The 22,633-nt window shown below is 45.3% G+C and overlaps 1 protein-coding gene across 6 annotated transcripts in view; it reads left to right on the top strand.

Annotated features, from left to right (window-relative positions):
- The window catches only part of SDK1 (sidekick cell adhesion molecule 1), a 375,917-nt gene that overhangs the window by 331,638 nt on the left and 21,646 nt on the right, over positions 1-22,633 (top strand). For all 6 annotated transcript variants that reach the window (XM_065850323.2, XM_071814947.1, XM_071814948.1 and 3 more), the window contains 5 exons: positions 10,121-10,236; positions 11,612-11,798; positions 12,844-12,981; positions 15,964-16,125; positions 17,317-17,442. In XM_065850323.2, coding sequence (XP_065706395.2) covers positions 10,121-10,236; positions 11,612-11,798; positions 12,844-12,981; positions 15,964-16,125; positions 17,317-17,442 — 729 coding nt within the window. The remainder of the gene's footprint in view (positions 1-10,120; positions 10,237-11,611; positions 11,799-12,843; positions 12,982-15,963; positions 16,126-17,316; positions 17,443-22,633) is intronic.

Below are 22,633 nucleotides of genomic sequence, written 5' to 3'. Positions count from 1 at the left end.
ACTCAGGCACCTGGCTTCCCTTTATAAACTACTTCACAACTGCTTTAGAAACTGTTTTCATCTCTTTCTGCAGGCCTCGCTCTTTTCACGTGTTCATACAAAATACGCTACGTGGTGTCACCTCCCCATCATAAGTCGCTTTCTGGAGAAGAAGATCACACAGCACTTCTTTGGGCCCCCCCTTTTCTCTTATAGCACAGGAGCTTTATCTCCTTCCCTGCCCCAAATGTAGCTGAGAAGATGCTGTGCAGAGAAGTCCCCTGTGCCTCCTTGTTAACAGCCTACAAGAGGAATGACAACATTTCAGCGCGTTAGAGCTGGCAGCTTCCATCAGTCTGCTGTGGCCCCGTGGCTGTTTTCTCCTATCGGCTGGGGACACGTGGCCGTGTCTCTCGGAGCCTGGCTGTGCATATGCAGATAGGGAGCGCGTTGCTGCTGGCACAGCTGGAAGAACCGGGTGGGCATTTCCATCCCAGCCTGGAAGAGGGGAGAGGAGGATTATCGTGGCCATTTCACATTGCAGTAGCCTAAAACCTGTCAGCCTAGGGACAGTGTCTTCCCTTGATAAACAAAAGGGGATGAAGGGAAGCTATTGGAAAGTACTGTAATACATAAATTATTGGTTTCACTTGCTCAAACTTTAAACAAAAGACACTGACCTTTGTTGGCACTTTAAAAGCACCAAGCTTTTGAAATGCCAAGGTATTAACCTTTTAATCGACACTTCTGAACATCAGCAAAAGGCTTCTTTTGGGGGGGTGGCAGGGTGTTTGAAACATTGATTTTCCTTTCCCCTCCTCTTTGAATTTAAAGAATCTTCAGAGCTGTTCCAGTATCACGCTCAGTTGTGAATGAGCCTTACACAGCCATCCTGGGAACACCCTGCTCCAGGCGTGACTCCGGGTTTCATCCTGTCCCCAGTGTCTTTCTCTTGAAGGAAGGAGAAGTTCTCTGAGCTCAGAGTTAAAGATCTGAGCCATGTTCTCCAACAATGCACTAAAAGAGCAGAGCAAGAAAGCCAAACTATAGGAAGACAGGGGAGTAAAACAGTGGTGAGACATTTCCAGTTTGGACTGGGACACAAGCCTTTTCTCAGTTTCTCTTACATTACTGGAAGCCATTATGCATGTATCCTAACAGCATTCTGTCTCTGAAAGTAGGATCAGCCACTGGGTACATCCCATCTTGGTGGATTTTAAACTCCTCCGGCCTCCGTCTATATGTGGTTTCCACTTGGAGCTTGCCTGCAGTAAGTCTAATTTGGATTTGTTGTTCCCATCAATGCAGCTCCGCTGGTGGTAATAGCAGTATAGATAGCACTCGCCTGCGTTATCTAATCCTGCAGGGCTGTGACAGGATAGTAAAAAATAACAAACTAAAGTGTGCTTACATTAGAGCATTACTCATTCCTTGTGTGTTACTGGTATTGCTGCACTGCTGGGGAATTACGGATATGAATTCTCTATATAAACCTTGGCTCCCTTTTGCTGTTCGAGCTGGCTGGTTTTTTAAGTGTAGCTTTACATTCTTAATCTGTTTACTGATGAGCACAAAGGTTTCATAATTAAACTTCCAAATTTGGTAGCTGAGCTCAGGAGCTGCTCGTATAACGGTGAGACAGAAAGTAACGGCGCCAGCGTGAGTCTATGGAAGAAGTGTCCTTAATGTCAACATGTCAAAAAGACATCCCTGCAGCTCTCTGGAGACTGAAATCTAATGTCAAGGCAGAAGGAAGCAAAGTCTAAGTGAGAGTCGTACTGCTGTCAAAGCAAGTTATTCTACCATATAGGAAAAGGAATTTTAAAAGAATGCACTGGAAAGCAATGTCCAGATTGAGACATAGATTTGATGGGCTTATTTGACACTTTTAATTCTCTGTCGACAATCCAGAAGCTCCCTAAAATGATTTGCAATGTTTTCATGCTGCAAGTAAAAGCTGAATGTGTGCCTCATTAACAGCTCGTTAAGTTGTTAATATTGGTCATAAGCAGCGCTTGGTACAGCACAACGCTTTATACGGGGCTGCAGCTCCTGCTTAGCTGTGGTTTAATTGCGTCTTTTTATGACATCTCAATGTAGGAAAGATGTTTCTGTCCAAGCAAAAATATCATTGGGTTTTGATCAACCGAGCTCGCTTATCTCCGCCACTGCTGCTGCTGCTGTGGGTGGCGTTGGGCTGCATTTGCCACGCGACATTTTGCTCAGATGATGAACTTCCATCTCACAAACCCAACAATTTGATGTCGATTTTCGGTACTGGCTGCAGCCCAAGACAGAAAGGCTCTCCGTACCCAAATTCATCACCAGGACTCCTTTCTTTGTTCCGCAGTGGGTGCAAGCGGCAGTGGGAGGGGTAGGACAAATGAGCTGTTCTGCCGCTGTGTTCTATGGCCTGTGAAGAACCCAGTGCAGGGCCATCCCGGCACGGTACATGGAAGGCAGAGGGACGAGAAGCCTGATCGTGTATGCAAAGCCTTACTGAACTAACACCACAGCTACTCTATTAAAAGCGGAAGAATTAACCTTCCTTTCAAAAACATGAGCAATCAGTACTAAAGTAAAACGGACCATAAATTGCACTGGTAAAGAAGTAGGGAAGCCCCTGGCTGATAACTCATATTAAAGCAGACACACGCTGGAGTTTGAGTATTTCTTGACTAAAGGGTTATATTTGCAGCCAAATTTCTGTTTCCTCTAATTGTGCAGTCCTGCCCTGCTTGTTTTCAGTCATCCTGGGATATGTGAGCAAAATGCAGTAAGTATTTTCATACGGGTCTCAACTCCCGCGGTTTTGCCTCCTCTGCACGGCTTTGCTGTGAAGCCAGCTGTGGAGAAACACAGTTGGTTTTCTTTTCTGACATCTGTTTGCTGTATCCATCGTCAATCATGGACCCGGAGGCATTTCAGGTTGCCTGTTGTAGACCGAAAACAAAAAAAGTTGCAACTTTTTCCTATGAAAGTAAGAATTAGCAATATTCTACAACATTTTGGCCACAGCAGCCCGGACACGGAGGTGATGTGGGGGTGTAGGACCACAGGGATGAACTCAGGGATGCTGTGAGTGCAGATTAAACAAAGAGAGAGAAAACTCTCACTCAGAGTCGAGAAAATGTAAATGTAATCTTTCTCTCCCCAGGAGCACAAGATCTCAGTCCTCCCCGGGCTTCCCTGACCCTTGCAATCTATAAATCCCAAATTAATCCCTCGGGGGCTTCAGCTCCCCAAACTTGCATTCAAGCCAAGTGAAAGGTTATCGCAGTGGCGGATCTGACCTGCTCAGTTTGACTCTTTTTCCAATATGGCTTTTAACATTTGATATATGGCAAACGCCGTGGAGATTCACCCTAGTTATTCGATATATTCGCTTGGCTTTAGTGGAGCATAAGGAGTTGTGGGTGCTTATTTGGGCATTAGTAGGTGCTGCCGTTACTGTTAGTGAACGTTAAGTGCGTGCTTTTGTTGGCTGCCATGAACTTGTGTGTTATGATATTAGAGTGTGGGATTAACAAAATATAATGAGTAGAACATGACTATAAATGGAGGAGTCGTCTTGGGAAGCAGGGAGCCTGGGGGAATAGTCTGAAGTAGATAATTTTGCCTCTGTTTAACAGGTCAACTTTTTCAAGGAAGTTGAGAGCGGTGCTTTCCAACCTGGTGCTTCTCCTAGGATAAGGCTGGAGTACCAAACACTCAGCACCCTTCAACAACCTTCAGCGCCTCCCCGGGGGTGGATCCCGCTCTCTTCAGAGCTGGCTCTGCTCTCGGTTACACGGCGTTCACACTGGCTGAGCTCTCCCAGCTTTAGCGGAGCTCTGCCCGCATTTGCATTGATGTAAGCGAGAGGGGTTTTAGCTTGTAGGTTTGTGCCTGGGTGTTTGTTTGCGCATACCTAATGCTTGTCAGACTCATGCTGTTCCTGCTCACGGGTCCGTCTCTGCTGACTGATGGGCTGCTTGCCCCTGTGTGATCATATCCTTGTTGACACAAAAGAAATAGAGGAAAAAGCTCCTTTTTATATTATTTCCCCCCTTCCTCCTTTAACCACCTGTATGCCCTTGCCAGAGGCAGCCTGACAGTTCCATAAGGGCTTTTCTTTTGGGCCAGGAGGTCTCAGTCCCTTGATGGATAATCTCAGTATGCAATGTGATAGCCTTATTTTAGGTTTGTATTAACTAAGTAGAACTGTGGGCTTCAGCAAAAGAAAAGTGTTTAGTTTTTGTTTGCAGGCTCTATTTCGCAGTACTGTTCTGTGAGATTTGCTTCACTTGTAGGCATTGTAATGCCATCACAGTAACTTTTTCTGCATCGCTCAGATTGTGCCCTGTCCCATGAAAATCCTGGATTGCACATGGCTCATTGGGAAATCTCAACCCCAGATTGAATGATTAGTAATCACAGCGATAGTGTTTTCGCCACTGCTGGAAGAGATGGTGAGGGGCAGGGTGAGAATTGCTTCTGCTTGAGTCACTTGCCAGTTTATGAAGGTACTTCGTGAATAAGTCATATCCATGGAGGCTTCCTCAGACCGTGATTGCCTCCTCAGTTCAAAAAGCGGCATCGGCAGATAACCTCCTAAAGTCTGGGTCTGTGGGAAGGATGCTCCATTTCTAGCCCTTGTTTCATTTCAGTGTTCTTCCAATACGTGCAGTGAATGTCATCCTTCCCTCTTTCCTCCCTCCACCCACACCTCCCTCTCCTATCTCTGCAGATGCTGAAGACGTGTGCATAGTCAATGTTGGGAAGCTTCCCAGTGCTAAGCAAAGAAGCTGGGAATGTTACATTTGGGTATCATTTACAGCTGTTTTTATTCATGCTTTTTCCTGACCTTAATACCCTTAAAAATGTGATGGGGTAAAGCACAGCTACTGTACTAAGTGTAGTATACAAGGAGGGGGCCAAGCGTTTGCCTACCCAGATAATATGGCAGCTATTCTCTTTCTCCTCTCCACCAAGATAGGTTTGCCTGTTTATCTTCCTATTTCTGCATCGATTAGATTCTGCTCCCTCTTGATCAGTGTTCTTGAGGGTGAGGGAGATGTTCAAGCTCTTCATTTATTGACTTCCACTGGTGTCTTGTACACTCGGAGATGTTTCAGTTTCCCTTACACTGGTCTATGCAACCATGTAAATTAACACATATATCACACAAATCAACATCCCTGAAAAAAAGGGTCAATTCCTATTAAAAGCTGGTTATGTCTACTTGCTATGCACACACACACTGTCGTCCCCCCCAGCTTTTGTCATGTGTCTGTTTGTCCCACTGCATCTGAAATACATCAGAGCAACCCCAGAAAGTGCAGCCCTGGGAAAAAGTGTGTACATCCACCACAAAACGTAGCCTAGCTTAAACCAGCCAGAAACTGGTGGGAAACATCTTTTACATTCTAAAAATAGTTTGTGCTGCATTGTCACAGCAGCAAGCAGCTTCGCAGTAGCTGTTTTTGAAGCACAATTAACTAATTGTTATTGAACTAATCAGCATCATTCACGCAGCATTCCTGATGGTGCAGAGGAAGCGTTCCTCGCTCCCCCCTCTTTTTCCCAGACTCTGTAAGAAAATGGCCAATAAACACTGAACATTTTTCTCTCAAGCTGCCTTGCCCTCATGGGAGGAGTGACTGCAAACATCTGCAGATGCACCTCTTCATTCTTTCTGGGGAGGTGTCATCCTTCCCTCCCTTCTCTAAGCAAGAAAACCCCTTGCATTTCACTTTGCCCATTCTGCAATCGGTCCGGCTGTTTTATCTCGTGGCCTTCTGTTTGTTGTGTTGTGTTTGGCTTTTATAATCCACTTAACTGTTGCTTATCTACACCATAACTTGAGGGCAGTAGCTGCAACGGGAGAAGAAACAATCTGTTTTCTGTGCCACTGCAGGGAGAGAACTTCTACACGGTGAGGATGGTTTAGGCTAGACATTAAAAAAGGAAAAAAGGATTTACTCTAAGAGATATTAAAATAAGGATGTGCTTGCAGAGTTTATGTGGGGATGGCAGGGGAATCCGGGAAGAGGTCAGTGATGGAGATTACACAAACACCCGAGCTGAAGCGCAGTGTGACGCAGGAGGATGGATCTCTGAGCCCTCTCCACATCCGTTCCAGCTCTATTTTCCATGACTCTGTGTGTCAGGAACCGGGCTGTAAACTTTGGAGCTTCTGCCTGTGCAGCATTTGTCAGTACATGCTACGCCGAGTATTGCTGTGTCTTCTCTCTTGTTGTTGCTCACTAGGTAGATAAGATTACAGCTGATATGTCAGAACATGCTGCAACCACCCCTCCATTATAATGTGTAGACATCCAGATTAGAGGCTTTTTAGGCCTGGAGCTGTCTCTTTGTTATGTGTTTATGCAACACATTGTGCAATGAGATTTTGGCCTCTAGGTGCTAACACCAAAATGCAAATATATTGATTACTAGGGAATAAAAGCAGGCATGTTCACAAAAGCATGCTTTGATGAACTGGGGGAAAAACGCTTGCTAGATACAAAAGGATCAGAGGTCTTTACAAACCAGAAATTTGCTTGGGATTGTTTGGAACTGTGGGATCAAGCTGATACACAGAAAATCTTCAATCTCTTTCACTGCATTTTTCTCCTCACTTTTGCCTGCGTGTTTATGTAAATGGTGTGAATATCGGGAAATCTTGTCCCAGACTTGTCTATGAATTTCCTGACATAATACTGGCATTGCAGAAACAATTAGAAAGTCAGTAGAGGATAAATCCTTTGCTACCAAGAAGCTGGAGCAGAAGGAAGAGCACCAAGGAATGCTTCATAGAAAGTTACTACATTTACCAATGAATCACGAGGATTTGTAGCCTACCTGAGCTACAGAGCATCGTGGCAACTGTCACAAAGAAAAGCAATAGTAGTTCTATATTGATGAAAAGCTCTTGGTGCCACACAACCCGGAGAGCAAATATCCCAAGCAGGCAGGGAGGAAAACTGAGGTGACCCTTCTGCACTGCACTGAGCTGCGGTGCGGGCAAACCACCGGGGATTTAAGCACCTTCTCTTTAAAGGTTATAAGCATTTGCAAGCTCAAATTGACTGCGGTGCGAGCGGAGGCTGTTCGGTACGGCTGGAAATTGAGGGCAGTGCTTTGTTTAAATGTGGGTTTAGATGTGTAACTTTATTCGCAGGCTCGCTTTGACTCTCTCTTGCATTTCCAGGTAGATTTATTGTCTTTACATGATCCTGCCAACATCATCCCAGTCTGAGGATGTCATTATTTTTCTACTAATTGCTATACAACCTGCTCAGCCTTTCTCTTTTTTTGGCTGAGGGCGAGTTTCAAGGAGACAATCTCAAAGGTGAATTGAAATCAGATAAGGAAAGAAATGTTTATAAATATCTGCATGAGATTCCAAGGCAAGATACGTGCACAGAATTAGACTTCATGAATACACACAGCTTTTCTTCAGGAAAAGTGGAACGCTTTCCCCCTGCCAAGAGCTGAGTTTGGACCCTCAGGGATCTCTATCACTCCTGCTATAGTTGATAATGTCACTAACACCTAAAGCAGTGTGGGGTATGCAGCTTTAACCTTGCTTTTTATGTATTTGTGATTTCACCAGCCATGAAAAAAATCAGAGCTCGGTAATCTTGAACTGCATTCCTAGAAGGTAAAAGGCTTTTGAATTCACCTTTAAAATGCACTTGTTTTTATTGGCACAGGCTGTCTGCACATTCAGGGAATAGTTTGGGCTTTCAAACAGGTAGAGTCTTTAGGGATGTGTTTCTTTCTTTTTAAAGTACTTCATTTCACCCTTAACGTAACGTGCTGTCTGCACGGAGCCACATCAAGCGTCAGCAGCACTTTTCTGCTGTCCCTTGCTGTCAACAAGAAATCTGTGCTTAGAAGAGGAGGGACACGTCAGCCTTTGAAAGTCGAACAGAGGGACCGACTCACAGGGCACGAAACCAAACAATTTGCATCTCGCCGAGGCTCTGGGGTAGCGAAGAGAAATGTCTTTTTTCCGCGACGTCGTCTTTGTTTTTCCTCCCATCAAATTTTCCGCCACGGTGCCAGCAAAAGTGCAGCTCCAGCAGCGAGCGTGTCAGTGGAGAATGATCGCTGGCAGGTTTTAACCATCGCGTTTCTCAGTCGCGCCGCAAACAGGGTTTGGGGATACGCGGCGGTGTTGTGGCAGCACACCGGCTCTTCTGGGAAGTGGCGATTGTTGCAGGCTGGCACATGGGATCCAAAGACAAATGTTGTCGTAGGTGCCGCTTCAGACCTGGGTATTGAGAGCACTTTGAAGCTGTCAGCTCAGGACAGGCAGTAGTGCCACTACCTTGAAAGAAAACACATAGCTGAAAGTGATCCGTGTTCTTCTGTGGTTGTACATATTCCCGTTTCCCTGAGCACGTCATCAGCTGCAAATCTCCGAGGTGTATTTTCAGGTTTCTACTGTGTGATGGGTTTGGCCTCGCTCTCTGTGTGCTGTGAAAGACTCAAAACCTTCAGACTTTTGGTCCGTAGCAGAACGGCACCACATTGCACTGAAAGCAGCCGGCGGCTGCTCCCGTCGCTTCTCCAGCAAAAGGGAGAAGACGGGGCAGCAATTAAACGGGTGCATCCCTGCGAACCAGCTGTATTTTACTGGTGGCCACTGTCACCTCCTGCATTCGCTACATCCCGCCAAAAAGGAAACAAAAAACCTATAATAAATAGTTTTAACTGTGCACTGGAATAAAGGCTATTTTCAATTTTGCCTTTCACGTTTTAATTGTACAGCAATAATTTTGCAATAGAGTTGCCGATGGCAAACAAGCAAAAGACATTAACTTTATTTATGTTTTGGATTATTAATGTGGCTGTTAAAATTCCTCCAGTTAGTTTTGATTGAATTGTTTTTTTGTGCGATTCTGTCGTTTAATGGAGCGGTAAATAAGAATTTCTGATAATGAGCCCAAGCATCTGTCACAACAACCTGGCGCTGGTTATTAACATTTCCATTAACGGCAGGGTGGGCAGTGATAATATGGAAACCACACAGTTAGAACAAAATAAATAGTTGGTGTCAGGCTGAGTGGGTGTTAATTACTATTTTATTTTATAACTCTGGAGGGAGGGAGTATTGGTAGAAAAGTGTGACTTATGAAGGTCATTCTGTCTAAAGAAAGAAATCTCCAGAGGAACAGATAACCGGGGCTATCTGACTCGGGTAGTGAATGTTTTATCACTTCTATTTATGGCCCATAAAGGGGCAGAGAGACGAGATGCAGCTTTCTTGGTGGTCTGGGTGAAGGCTACGGCACCGTGAACATGGAGAAAGGAGAAGCGTACCCTTTGCCCTGCCTTTCTCTGCCTGCTTCTGGAGTTTGAACAGGACACGCTTGGGCACCTTTTCTGTAAGCAGAACATGTGCTGTTTTGTTAAGACCTGCTGGAGGCAGAGACAGCAGGTCTGGAACACAGACCGTCCTCGCTGGCCACTGGGGAAGAAAATCCACCTGCACCAAGTTGGATCCCGACAAAGGGAATGGTGGTGTGACCCAGGTGCACTCAAAGATTAGTTTTCTAGCACAGCACAATACAAAGAAGAAACGCTGTCAGGATCCAAAGAGGGCCAGCATGTGAATGTGAAGGTATAATTTAAGCAGAGCTAACAAGCAGCAAGCTAGAAGACGTCATACATAAAATATTAGTTGAATTGATTAGCATCTCACTGGTTTTGGAGGTAATTCAGGCAGTATTGTGGTCCTAAGTCTTGGAGCGTCGCAAGCGGGCTGTTGTAAAGGTTTGCTGCGGAACGGGCTGGTGGTGACAAGGGGCTGCCGGGGACTTCAGGAGAGGTGGGTCAGGCACAGCGTGGCTGCCAAAGGCAAGCCCCTAACGTTGCCATAATGGAGACCAAATCCTCCTTTCTTGTCCAGAGCCGCTGGCAAGATCGAGTTGATTCGTTGTCTAACCCAGTTTGTGTGGGAACACAGCCATGTCCAGAGACTCGGCTACTCCTGCTGAGACTTCCCGGTGATACAGACACCCCAGGGCTGACGCTGGTGGTGTAAACAGAGTCTGTCCTGGCTCCTCCCAGGAATGGAAAACTGCACCCTGGATGTGAACTGGTTCTGCTTGTCGCTCTTAATTCTTCTGTCCTCCTTTCTCTCTAGCACCGGCACTGGCCCCACAGAACATCCAAGTGAATTCCCTTTCTGCAAGCCAGCTGGAGCTCACCTGGGACCCCCCTCCCGCCGACAGCCAGAATGGGAACATCCAAGGCTACAAGGCAATCCTCCTGTTCCTACTGGTTGCATTTATCTTGCTTGGTGTTGCTGTGACATGTGAGATAGCTCTACAAACTGCAGTTGCCTTCACTGCGTAAGGCAAAATTAAACCAGCGTTCAGACTGCAGTATGGAAATGGCACTAAGTCCCAAAATCAAAAGAATGAGATTAGGGGGAAGAAAAGGCAAAGTATGTTGCTTTTTGGGGAGAAGGAGAGCATGGGGAAACAGGGTATGCAGATAAGGAAGCAACTCCACTTATGCAGGCAACGTATCTGCTCCAAAAAGCAACAGACACGCAAGAGCTAGGGGCAAGAAATGTATTGAAGAAAATTAACTGAGCTTTCTGTCTATAAAGTATTACAAACCAGTAGGAAAAGCAGAGTTTTCTCCAAGCTATTGTTTCATTTCCTTAACTTTAACAAAATTTAATCATAGTATTAATTGCGTGTGGTTCATAGGAGAGGAGCACGTTGCAGAGGCATGTTGTTTAGCTTTTCCAGCATGAGAATGGACCCTCAGAGAGTGGAAATGGGCAAGTCTACAAACACTGGAGCTTGGCTGGGGTTCAGTGTCTGGCTCTGCCTCTCTCCATGAATTTAGGTCCATAAGCGAAGAAAAGCCAAGCCAATGTGAATAATCTGGCATCCTTTCTTGGCAGTAACAAGCATCCTTATATATCAATTCATGTTCTTTTCCTTTTGTACGTATATAGATGGCTCTAACAGCTTGGCTTGTAGAGCCAAGGTGGAGTCTTGCCTTGGCTCGTTCCCTCAACTTTCTGGCTTGCTTTGGCCTGTTGTAATGCTCTTGCTGCCAGGCCTGTAAAATAAGTAGGGCTGGCACCACTTTTCCTCTTGGAAAGGACTTGTCCAAAGCCTAAATTAATGGCAACAGGATAAAAATTACGTAAGGGAAGAATAAGGAAAAGTACCTCAAGGAACTTTAAGGAAGGGCTTTATTACCCTTTTCAGGAGGCCATTTGCATGGCTGTCCGGTGAACACAAAACCATTGTGTGCGTGTGGAGGTGAATTACGGAGCATCGTATCAGGATGCTGGTGCTGACAGGCAGCTCGCATTTCAGGGAGAATTTAAAAACTGACCTCTCATCGGTGAACTCTGGCAGCTCTTATCTACTGTCATTAGGCCATGTTCTTCAGTCTGGTTTTGAGTGATGTACTCAGCTCCACAGTCTCTGGACTTGAGGGAGTTTGCCAAAGGAAGATAAAAAATGGGGCACGTGGTGAAAAGCATTAGTATCCCATTTAATGTAGGAGTCCAGAGCAAGACTGCACCATCTTCCTGATCTTGTATACCTGCGTTGCCCAAATACTTCCTAGGCGTAGGATATACTAAAACATCTCACTGTCTCAACAGATTTATTACTGGGAGAGCGACACCCAAAATGACACGGAGAAGGTGAAGGTCCTTTTCCTCCCGGAGACGACAGTCCGGCTCAAAAACCTGACCAGCCACACGCGGTACATGGTCTGCATCTCCGCGTTCAACGCGGCGGGGGACGGCCCCAGGAGCAGCCCCTCGCAGGGCAGGACACACCAGGCGGGTACGGGACCCTCGTCTTGTCTCAAAGCATGGATTTGGTGATGACCGACACGTAACTGGGCAGCTGGTGAAAGGGAAGTGGGTGCAGGAGGGCACTGGTGGTTAGATTTAATTTTTGGATGGGTCATTACAATGGTCTTGAGGGTTTGCGGGGGGGAAAGGAATCAAATAAGTGGACCATGCGGGAAAGGGAGTGAAACAGCAGAAATGAGGACAGGCAGAAGGACCGATTCCTTCACAGGCTGGTCCAGAAGGAAGCTCTCTGTGGGTCTGCTTCTGGCCTCTGCTATCACACCTGAAAATCCAAAAGAACTTGTCCCCTGTGGAAATTCCCCAAACAGTCCTGTGAGGGAAATATTGCACTTTTGATCATAGAATCCTAGAAATGTTTGGATTGGAAGAGGCATTCAAAGCTCATCTAGTCCAAGCCGCCTGCAATAAGCAAGGATGTCTTCAGCTACATCATGTTCCTTAGAGCCCCGTCCAGCCTGGCCTTATAATTCCTCCTTACTTGTTTGTTTTAATGTTATTTTTCTGAAGCAATCAGTCAGACTGAGCTGTCCCATGGACACGACCATGGTGGGCGAGCTCCAGCACAGGGTGAAAGCGATGCCCTTGGTGCTGGCTATGAAGAGGAGCGTTCACCCGGGCTGTGTGCTCACGTCGCACCCTTCTGTCCTTGAGCCCTGCATTTTAGCTTCTGCAGCACATTTTCACCAAAGATAATGGGGAATAACAAACGTTAAAATCCTACAACCGTTCTGAAAACCGGCAGCTAGAGAACTTTGCACACTTAGTGTCCCTGTGAGGGTCTTTCCCTTCTGTGTCTGATCCCTTCGCTTGCTCCTTGAGCCGAGCAGCTGCTTTTCTTAGGACAGGCTGAATTTCTGATTGATTACAGGACATTTGGATACAATTGACAAATCCCATTCTCAGCTTGTTTCCTTTTAGATTTAGGCCGGGCAAATAAAGCAATGTTTTATAATATATATGTATATCAGATTGACTGCTCCTCCTGCAATTCAATCTCTTTGTAATCCTTTCAGCACCCAGTGCTCCCAGCTTCTTGGCGTTCTCTGAAATCACTTGCACTACACTCAATGTGTCTTGGGGCGAGCCGACAGCAGCAAATGGAGTCCTGCAGGGTTATCGAGTAGTCTATGAGCCTTTGGCTCCCGTCCAGGGTAAGAAAGACCTCCGATCATACATATTCATGGGGAAATGACAGAAAAGCACTCTAGTATCCTTTATCTCTGCCCAATTTCCTACTTGTTCCCTGCCATTTTCCAAGAGAAGCCAGGTGGCAGAGGGTAAGTAAAACAATTCTGCTTTTGCCAAAACCGCTCAGCAAACTATAATATTGTGGAATATAGCTTTTGTCTGTCCTCTCTCATTTTCTTGCACAAACTGTATTCTGTGTGATTTGAAAAGTCAGTTTTGCTGCCATCGTTACCTGGTACGTACGGGTGAAGAGGAAACTCAGCCTGAAAGTGCCTGATTGTCTCCCCACATCGTGCTTTGAAATTGCTGACTAGGCTCCATCCCAGAATAGTCGTCAGACACATTTGTGTTGCTTATCGCATCAAGTGTCACTTCTGCTGTCGCAAAGCTTGCCCGGGCATCAAATGTGCTACTCATCACTGCTACCACTGCCGCTTCTGACAGGGGAGAGTAACTGTGATCGAGATTTAGTTGTGTCTGTTTACACAGACTTTCCAGCAGCATTTTAAACCCAGTGCTAGATTTAAGCTGGACTGCAACAACATGGTGGCCACAAATGTTTCATTAATTTGCCAGAACAACAACAGAGAAGGATTTGGCAATTTGTCTGAAAACAAATGTAAATTCGTCCCAAAGGTGAATTAGAAAAGATTACAAAGTTTGTGATGATCTTATTAATATTTTTATATTCCTGGTAGATTGCCAATAGTTCAATAGGATGTCCAGCTATGGCAACGTGACAACAGGGAGAGTAATTTCAGCCATTGCCAATCCATTTTAAACTCTTATCCAAAGAAATAAGAATATCAATCACTTGGATTTGCTTCTTCTGTAAGGAATGAAGATCCATATTGTCTCAATGTCCATGTCTCATGCACTGATAAAGTTATATTCAGGATTGAAAACATGAGAATAAAAGCACTTTCAGCCTGTCAGGTCTGAGTGCAGAAAGCATTTCTAATTCTGACCAAGAAATGTGCAGAGGGTGTGCAGGAGGTTTGGGCTGTTGGGGCATTTCCTGCCTTTTACTCATTCCTACACAATGTTTAAGAATACATTTTTTCCCCTGAAAATATGGAAGTGTCAGATCGTGTTTTCTCTGCATGCATTTGACTTAACATCCTCACAGTCTTTGTTTTCTTTCCTTCTCTTCCCCACCTCTGCCTGTGCTGTCTCTGACTCCACTTGGTCTCTCCTTCCTCCCCCTGTAGATTTCTGATGCGAGCAGAGAGGTTATGGAGAGCTTTTCCTCGCATTCTACATTTTTCCCTAAATTTATTTTCCGGTTTCTACCTATTTGCGCTTGTGCAAACGTTTTTCTTTCAGGAAACATCTATTTTCCCAACCTTATCTCGATACCATAATTTTCCTCTGATAGAAAAGCCATGTTCCTTTATTTAGAGAGCAAGGCAAAGCCAAGCCCATTCAAAGATGGAGCACATAATGGTGCGGAGTGCTGGGGACTTGTGGGGCTGGCAGGTTTTCCCTGCATGTTTACACCCATTTGTGTCTTTGGCTGAGCATCCTCACCGTTATGACATCTCCTGCCTTCCCACTCACAAACCACCACTTAAAACCTGCAGATTGTGCAAAACTTTCTAGCAGCGATCTGTCCTTTAGCACGGTCTTCTCCCTGCTTGACCTTTTCTTGTTTAAGCTTTGGAGTGTTATGTTTTACACAACCACAGACAACAAAATTGCCCCGGAGGCTTTTTTAACAGTTCCTTTTTTATGGAACGTAGCTTCAAAATGACAAATGCTTCCTGATTTGTCTCAGAAAAATGAAATAGTACACCTAGGGAAGGAGGAAGCGCTTTTACTGCTTCCTCATTAACCAAGGAAAGATTCCCTGAGTTCTAAGTTGTATCTGGGAGAAAACGTTGGACAGAAATCGCTTGGACATTACTCTTTATTTATCTGATAAAACCTGAAAGACACAACTTGATTTGCATGAAATAAGCGTCTGGATTGAAAACCGTGTTCTTTTCTGCATTTTTCTGGAAAGATAAACTAGCGAACAGCCTTCTCTACTGGGAGAAACATCCTCCCGTTTCCAAGTTTCTTGGTTTGAGATGTGTTATGTACATCTACAGAACCAGAAAAAATGCCAAAAGGACTCTGTAAATTCAAACTTTCTGTTCTGTAAAGCTTCTTATGGATCAAATTCTTTCCGTTGGCTTACTTTTAGAAAACTTCAGTGAAAACTAGGGAGTTTTGGTTTTGGTTTGAAGTACTCATTGTCAGTCTACCCTTTATGTTGCATTGAGAACCTAAACATAAAAGTGGGAAGCTTGCTGAAGGAAACAGCACTGACTTTAATTCACCCATGTCAGAAAAATCCTTAGAGAGGGACTAAAGTGCAGCGCAAGTCATGACTTCAGCCTTGTCCCAGCTAATTGTGCTTTGATTGCATCCCTGGCGGCAGTGGCATTTATACCCACAAGTTACCCGTGAGATATAGTAATACGTCCTTCATTCTGCACTCACTTGCTAATGGTGGAAATGACAGGACAAGATGAAAGGGAGGAACCTGGCCCTCGTTCCCTCCTGCAGGCAGCATTGCAGGTGACTTGGCAAAGCAGCAGTGGAGAAGCGCTTGCTTAGGAAGCAGCCTGCAACATGCAGTCCTCTTCGTTTACCTCCTCCTTTCTTCCCAGAATAATGAGTGAAGTTGCATGTAGTCTCTTGGTAATTTCCCAGTTGTGTTGTAAGGTTTTTTTCTTGTCAGTACCCACTTATCAAGCTTAAACTCTAATTATACTTATCAGTGCTGAAAATTGGCTATTATCACTACTTAAACTCCTGCTAATTGTAAGAAATACTTTCTTAGCAAACTGTTAGATAATTTTGCTTCCCATCTAGATGTAATAAGCTCCACTTGATTTCTTTTTTTTGCGTTGCAACCTTCTCTTATTTCTTTTTCTATCTCTGTGTGGCTCTTCCAGGGGTGAGTAAGGTGGTGACTGTGGATATTAAAGGGAACTGGCAACGCTGGTTGAAGGTCCGGGATCTTACCAAGGGCATGACCTATTTATTCAGAGTGCAAGCCCGAACGATCGCCTATGGACCTGAACTGCAAGCCAATGTCACAGCTGGGCCAGCAGAAGGTAAGTGGAGCCATAAAACCGTGTCACAAGCCAGATCAGTTAAACAAACATGGTCCAACAGCGGGGAATAGTGCACTCAGGGCTTAACATTAATTTCTAAGCCAAGGAGAAGTGGAGACACAGGAACTCAGGACATGATTCAGTGCATTTCGCAGCTGCCCATGAAGAACATGTTTCCCTTTTTCCCTGAAATCTAGAAATTTGCTGTGAATAAACAAAACAGTGTGAATAAATCACAACACAGATGGGCTAGCCAGGGATTTCAAAGCTGCAGCCTGACAGCGCAGTGCATAATTCTGACTGTTCTGCTCTGCGATGGAGTCAGAACTGGAATAACTGGTGGAACCAGCAGGGATTCCTGGGTGTAAAACCAGGAAGAATTCACAGTTACTATCTCCAGACACTTTGGTTTATGGGGAGGGAGAGGTCTGCAAGTTTCCTGATATGTCAAGAGGGGCAACAGGCTGAACATCAGCGTTCCCCGCTTGGTTCAATAACTGTACCGAAAGAGCTGGTTTTCTTATTTGATTGGTGATTTTGATAAAATCTAACAAGGAAAATGCCCTGCAATGATACCAGCCTGTCTGGTAAATCACAGAGCATCAGTGCAATGATCGCTGTTCTGATTTTTGCCGCTTTTCCAGCTCAGGGAAATATTTGCTCACTCCATCAGAGCCACGTGTGGTAGTTCCACCCCTCTGGGTGCCAGCAAGCTTTCATTTCATCACAGACCCCTCCACAGCTGGTGTCTGGGACAGCAGCACTGTGGATCCGCAGGCTGACTCTCATGCCCCGCCATAGACAGGACAAAGCAGGAATCCTCTCGAAACGTGGCCGTGGCATCTTCCCAAGCGAATGGGCAGGTGACTGTCCCCACGAACCTCTCCCTGAAACTCAGAGGCTGGTTTCACCTCTGAAGTCAGAAATAGCAGCGGCGATGTGCAAACGCTGCAGATATGCTAATGGTTAAAATGAGTGTGTTTTATTAACACAGGCACCTGTAAAAACCAACCGTTGATATGTAACTGCTGATACTAGAACTAGTGAAAAATCGATAGGGCGTTGAGCTGGTTTATGTTGTGTATATGTTGACCAATACTTCTAGATATTTTTTCCCCTGTATCAGCAGAAGAAATTAATGCTGCAGCCTGTGATGCCGCCACCATTTGCTATTCTCGTGTCGTCCTTCAGGGTCTCCCGGCTCCCCTCAGGAAATCCTGGTGACAAAATCTGCTGCTGGGGTGACGCTACAATGGACTGAGGGAGATTCAGGAGAAAAACCCACAACTGGGTACATTATAGAGGCACGACCCTCAGGTAAGTGGGAAATCAGAGAGTTTAGTGTCACGAGTTCCCTTCCTTCAGTCCATCCTGAAACCCGTCCTGTGGTGGTGAGGTGGTTTGGCATCCCAGTAACGTAATGGGATTTTGTGAGAGAATGCTGTCGCCAGCCAGTATTAAACCATTGCTGCTTTATTATGTGGTTTAGCAGATTTTCTTCTCTTTAGCAGTAGTCACAGAAAATTACCCTCGGTGCTCTGGCTTTCACTGTACTACTAGACTTGTAAATCATCCAGCTGATGAGCTAATATAGTTAATAATTAAAACTCGCTTAAATGCTTACAATATCTTTCATGTGCAAGGATCAGTAAGTACTTGCAAACTGTATTTTGAGGACCGCAGATAGAAATCTGTCCTCTTCTGCAGCAGAGTACAGCAGCTAATTACTGTTTTACCGTTAATAACACGGCAAGCGCTTTAGCACCACGTACACATCACCTTCCCTATTTGTTCTGCAAGGAGGGCGTTGGAGGAGGAAAAGAATCTCCTCATCACCACAGTTTTTCTTGGTGCTTCCTCAGAGCTCCTTTGCTTCTGGGATTTGCTTCTTACTGAAGCTGCTCTCTGCTTTTTACAGAATATTTTCCTAGTTGGACAAGGTCATTTTAAATGTAGATGTATGCTCAAGCCTGTTTGCAGTCTCTCCCAGCTTGGTACCCCTTGCAAATTCAATAAGCACACACTTTCTGGTAAGCAAGTCATGGAGAAAAAGCGGTAAATGCTGCCAGACCCCTGTGTAATCTCACTTGATAATTTCCCTCCACACTGACAGTGAATGTTGAGAACCGTTCGCCGAGCTCAGTGTTGCAGGTGGTGATGCACCTACCAGATACTTGTTTCACGCAGGCCGTGTTTGAATGTCATGATGTCAAAAGCTTTGCTGAAGTCAGGATAGATGATGTCTGCTCTTTCTCCTCTATTGACAAGGTCTACTACCCTGTCACAGAAGGAAATTAGACATGATTTATACTTGACATATCCACGTTGGCTGCTTGTTCTTTTTTACCTTCTAGGTGCTCGCACATTGCTTGATTATGTATTGATTAAACAAATGCTTATCTGTTTGAATATAAAAGATCGAAACTGTTTCTTGTATGTTTCTTGAATGTAAGGTTGCATTTAAAACCAATTATTTTAATTCCGTTCGGCCAGACCAGTAACAAAAGTGTTACCTGCATTTCTATGGCCATCACTTGAAGATGCAGCTTTCCGTGTTTGCATCTGGGAGAATTTGCTCTGTATTGAGGCTCTGCTGTGACCCTAACATTTCTTTGTAATTTCTACCATTTAACTTGACAATTATTTTCAAAACAAAGTGAAGAAAAGCGCGTACCTTCTCAAAGCACCGGAGTTTCTCGTAGCAATCAAGAGGGGTTTGGTTTTTTAATTAGAGGCGTGAGACCACCGTGCTTCTATTACATCACCTTATTGATTTCTGCCCTTATTTCTTCATAGGTAAAAAAAATAACCTGTCGTATTTGGAACAGCTTTGTTTAGATAGCATGTTTAACCAAAACTGTTAATTGAGGATCACTTACCAGCTAACATTTCCCCAAGTGGTGTTTTTTGAGTAAGAGGATTTTATAACAGAGACCTGCAGCCCGCGTACAGATTGTCTGCAAGCTGTTAATTCAGCTCCTGTGAATGGTGACGTTGCAGACTCGTCTGATGTTCCTGGGCTTGTCTCACCGTTGGATGTGAATGAACATTTTACAGTTTGTGGCTAAGGCTGTAGGATTTGTGGTCCCCTCCTTTTGAGTAGGAAGCAAACAGGCCCTCCAGAGCAGGTCTGAGCTGCGTTAACCTCGGGTCACTCCTGCTGGCCCCACTCCACTGATCCAGGGACCGCACACAAAGGTGTCATTCTCCTGCTCTTGCAACCTGACTGTTGAGGCATTTAATTCCTCTTCAGATTATTTTAATCCTATTCATGCTGCTGTAGCAAATGAACTAGGCATTTGTATGCTGGATTCTCATCCTTCGTTCTGGTTGCAGCTGTAGGAAGCGTGAAATGTGATCCAGGAGAGGAGACGGACTAATTGGAACGTTTGCTTATGTCACTCAAGCATTGGCTTCCTTTCCGTGCTGCTTTTCCTCCTCATCTCTGCACAGAGCAGTTTGAAATCTGAATTACGAGCTTAACAAAAGCAGGGAACTAATTCCTCCTGTCAGGGCTGGTCATTCGGAGCAGCTTCTGTTTTAATATATAATTCTAAGAAATTTCTTCTGCATGTTGATTTATATGGGTAGCAGAGCATGGTTTGGAGCAAGTTTTGTTTTTAAGGAGTTGTTGTCCATGAGAGGAGCAGTTGACTTGTGCCCTTCACATAAAATCAGGGAAGCAGAAGATATTCATCCTTCTGAGATCAAAAAAGGGGCATTGAACAGACAGATGAAAAGCTTTAGCTTGGTGCCAATATTTAAATGCAATACCACTACCTTAGTGTTTCACATCTCAAGTGTCATCTATTATAGGCCTCATTACCCCAAAAGTTAAATGCTGTATCGTCTCATTTTCCCTGCTGTAGCTCCCTGCCAAGACTCTTCCGTCAGAGTAAGAGGGTGGCTTTCTGTCAGAAATGGCAAACCCTACCCCCCGTGCTCAGTCCCTTTGAATTTCTCCTTGCCCTGCTGTGTCTCCCGGGGCTCCGGCTGCCCTGCTGGGTTTAGCAATGGTGGCAGCAGGCAGCTAAGATTGTTCATTTGATCTCCCCGTTTCTCTCCTGGATTTATGGAAGGTGACCGGGCTGACTGCCTCCTCTGCATTTTGAATGTACTCAGGCATGGGGATGGAGCAGGCGAACCAGTCTTTTTTCCAGTGATCTGTGCTAGAGGAAGACATTACAGAAACAGAAGAGCTTTTCTTTTCCTTCAGCTTCTCTACCCCCAGAGCAATGGATTCCAGTTTTTGTGCATTACAAGAAACACAATTAAGCAGCCTCTGTCCCTGCCACCATGAGCACTCCCTGGACATCAACGAGGCTGGATAAGGAGTGGGTATTAGACTGTGTCCTCGGTTTTTACATACAGGGTCGAAGTCAGAAATGGCATGATGATGTTAAGGTTCCCAATGCTGCTGGAGGGAGTGGAGAAGCTGGTTTTGCCCCTCTTTAATCACCCCCATTGCCACATCCCAGGCTCCTCTCTCCAGACTGTGCTTTACTGGTGGGCATGTAAAATGCTAAGCAGTCACACAGACATTCCTTCCCACTTATCCCCTATCTAAAAAAGCCTCTGACCCAGGACAAACTGATTTAGATTTCTTCTTCTGCTTCCTCTTCCCATGGTATGCTTTGCGGTTTTTTTTAGTTTGCTTTTCCCAAGCAGGAGACGACTTAAGCCCAGTGGGAGGGAATTGCATCTTAACATTCTTCAAATTAATAGTGTTTCTCTCCGTCTGGCTGGCATGGACAGACCCATTAAACCTCACATCAGCCACAAATTGTGAGCTTAGGACACAGACAAGTTAGGAAAGTGTTTGCTTTTGCTCCCCACAATGATCAGTTGTGTGAAGGCAATAGATGTCTGGAGAAAAACCCATCTGTTTGGAGTGGGGATTGGCATCCCCAGAAGTGCTGGTTTTCGCTTCCCGCACCCCGAGGGCAGATCTCACTTTAGTTTCCTTTCTGGTGTCTTGAGTAATGTTTTTATGTTTTCTTCCTTTTCTGTTTACTTTTAAATAAATGAGGGAGTGCAGTGTCAAACATGGACAGAAACCAGCAGAAGTCAGTAAATTCAAAGTGAAGGGTGCAGCTGCATTGCTGGCATCTGCCATGGGGCCTTTGGTTCGCTTCTGCTCGTGAACGACTTGTCCAGGCTGACAGTTTGTCAGCTTTCACTTCCCATTCTTGTCCTTTCGCTAGTTTGCATGATAATCCAGCCCTTTGCCTCCGACAAATACAACCACATTTTAATTTTGTCCTGTGTAGGAGGGACACTACGCGCATTCAGCCAGTCCTTAACTCTCAGCAGCTTCTCCCCTCATAAACCTCCTAATGTGTAATTAGGAGGTTTTATAGCACGGCTCTCCACTTATTCCAAGAGGGGAAGGCTCAGGTAACTGACAGCTTTCCATCTTCCAGCCGCAGCACAGCCGCTGTTTGTTAGTGGCCTGAGTTAGCAGAGCTGGGAGCCTTCGTTACCGACTGTCAGTTCTATTCAGCGTGGAGATCCCGATTAATTGTCCATGAAGCCAGGCTGGCCTGGGGGTGCTGTGCGTGGCCTGAGCCTGTGGGACTGGTGCTGGGCCCGGAGGGTGGTTGGGGCAGCCTGGACATCGTGTTTGCTCGGTGGTGGTTTCACCTTCCCCTGTCATTCAGGTCTTCTCACCACGCATGGGCCTCACTCCGAAATTGGATGGGGAAGTCAGGGCTGGGGGTGAAGATCAAATCTCACGTCAGCAGGAAATAAGGCTGGGAGAGGGTCTGGTGAAGCGTTTAAAGGAACAGGAAGCAAAGAAAAATTAACATTTTTGAGGAGCCCTCCCTTTACCATCAGACAGTTAGGCCTTTTTTAAGCCTCCGAGTGCCCAGCGAAAGGCCATATGAAACGAAGAAGAGATGTTATTGAAGGAAAAGCATTTGCAGCAGTACCCCCGCATCGCTGCTGCCAGCTGTGCCAGCTGTGCCGCCTCCCTCAGGCATTAACCGGGATGGGCTGGGACTGCCTGAGCCTTGTGCCTCTTTGCAGGAGTCTGCTGTTACAAACCTTTGCTTTTCTTGGCGGTTTCTTTGAGTTAATACGCAGTTGATATCCCAACCATGGCATGTGCATCTTTGTTCCTTAAACGGGGTAGAAAATACTGTGTACAGTGTACTAATGATGTCCTACTGAACTTAAAGGCAAATCTTTGCTGTCATAGGTGACCTTCTAATGAATTCTCTTTCAGCTGAACTTCTAACATTTAGAGCAAACCTAGTTTTGAGGGGTCGGGGAAGAGATGCAGTGAATGAATTCACAAGCTTGCATTTAATATTTAATCCCAAAGTTCACCACTGAACTAAAACGCTTTTTTAGTTTGGAAATATATGATTGTGATCTCTGTCTACTAAAATGGGCCTGAATGTTCCAGATGGAGAGAAGATAAATTAATTGGGGCTCTGGAATTCGTGTGAGACAGGAGTCCCTCCAAAGAAATGTCCATTGGCAGCCTTTGCTGCCCCACGCC

The sequence above is a fragment of the Patagioenas fasciata genome, chromosome 15 (assembly GCF_037038585.1).
Source record: "Patagioenas fasciata isolate bPatFas1 chromosome 15, bPatFas1.hap1, whole genome shotgun sequence".
Taxonomy (NCBI): domain Eukaryota; kingdom Metazoa; phylum Chordata; class Aves; order Columbiformes; family Columbidae; genus Patagioenas; species Patagioenas fasciata.
This window is presented reverse-complemented; position numbering and strand designations above follow the sequence as displayed.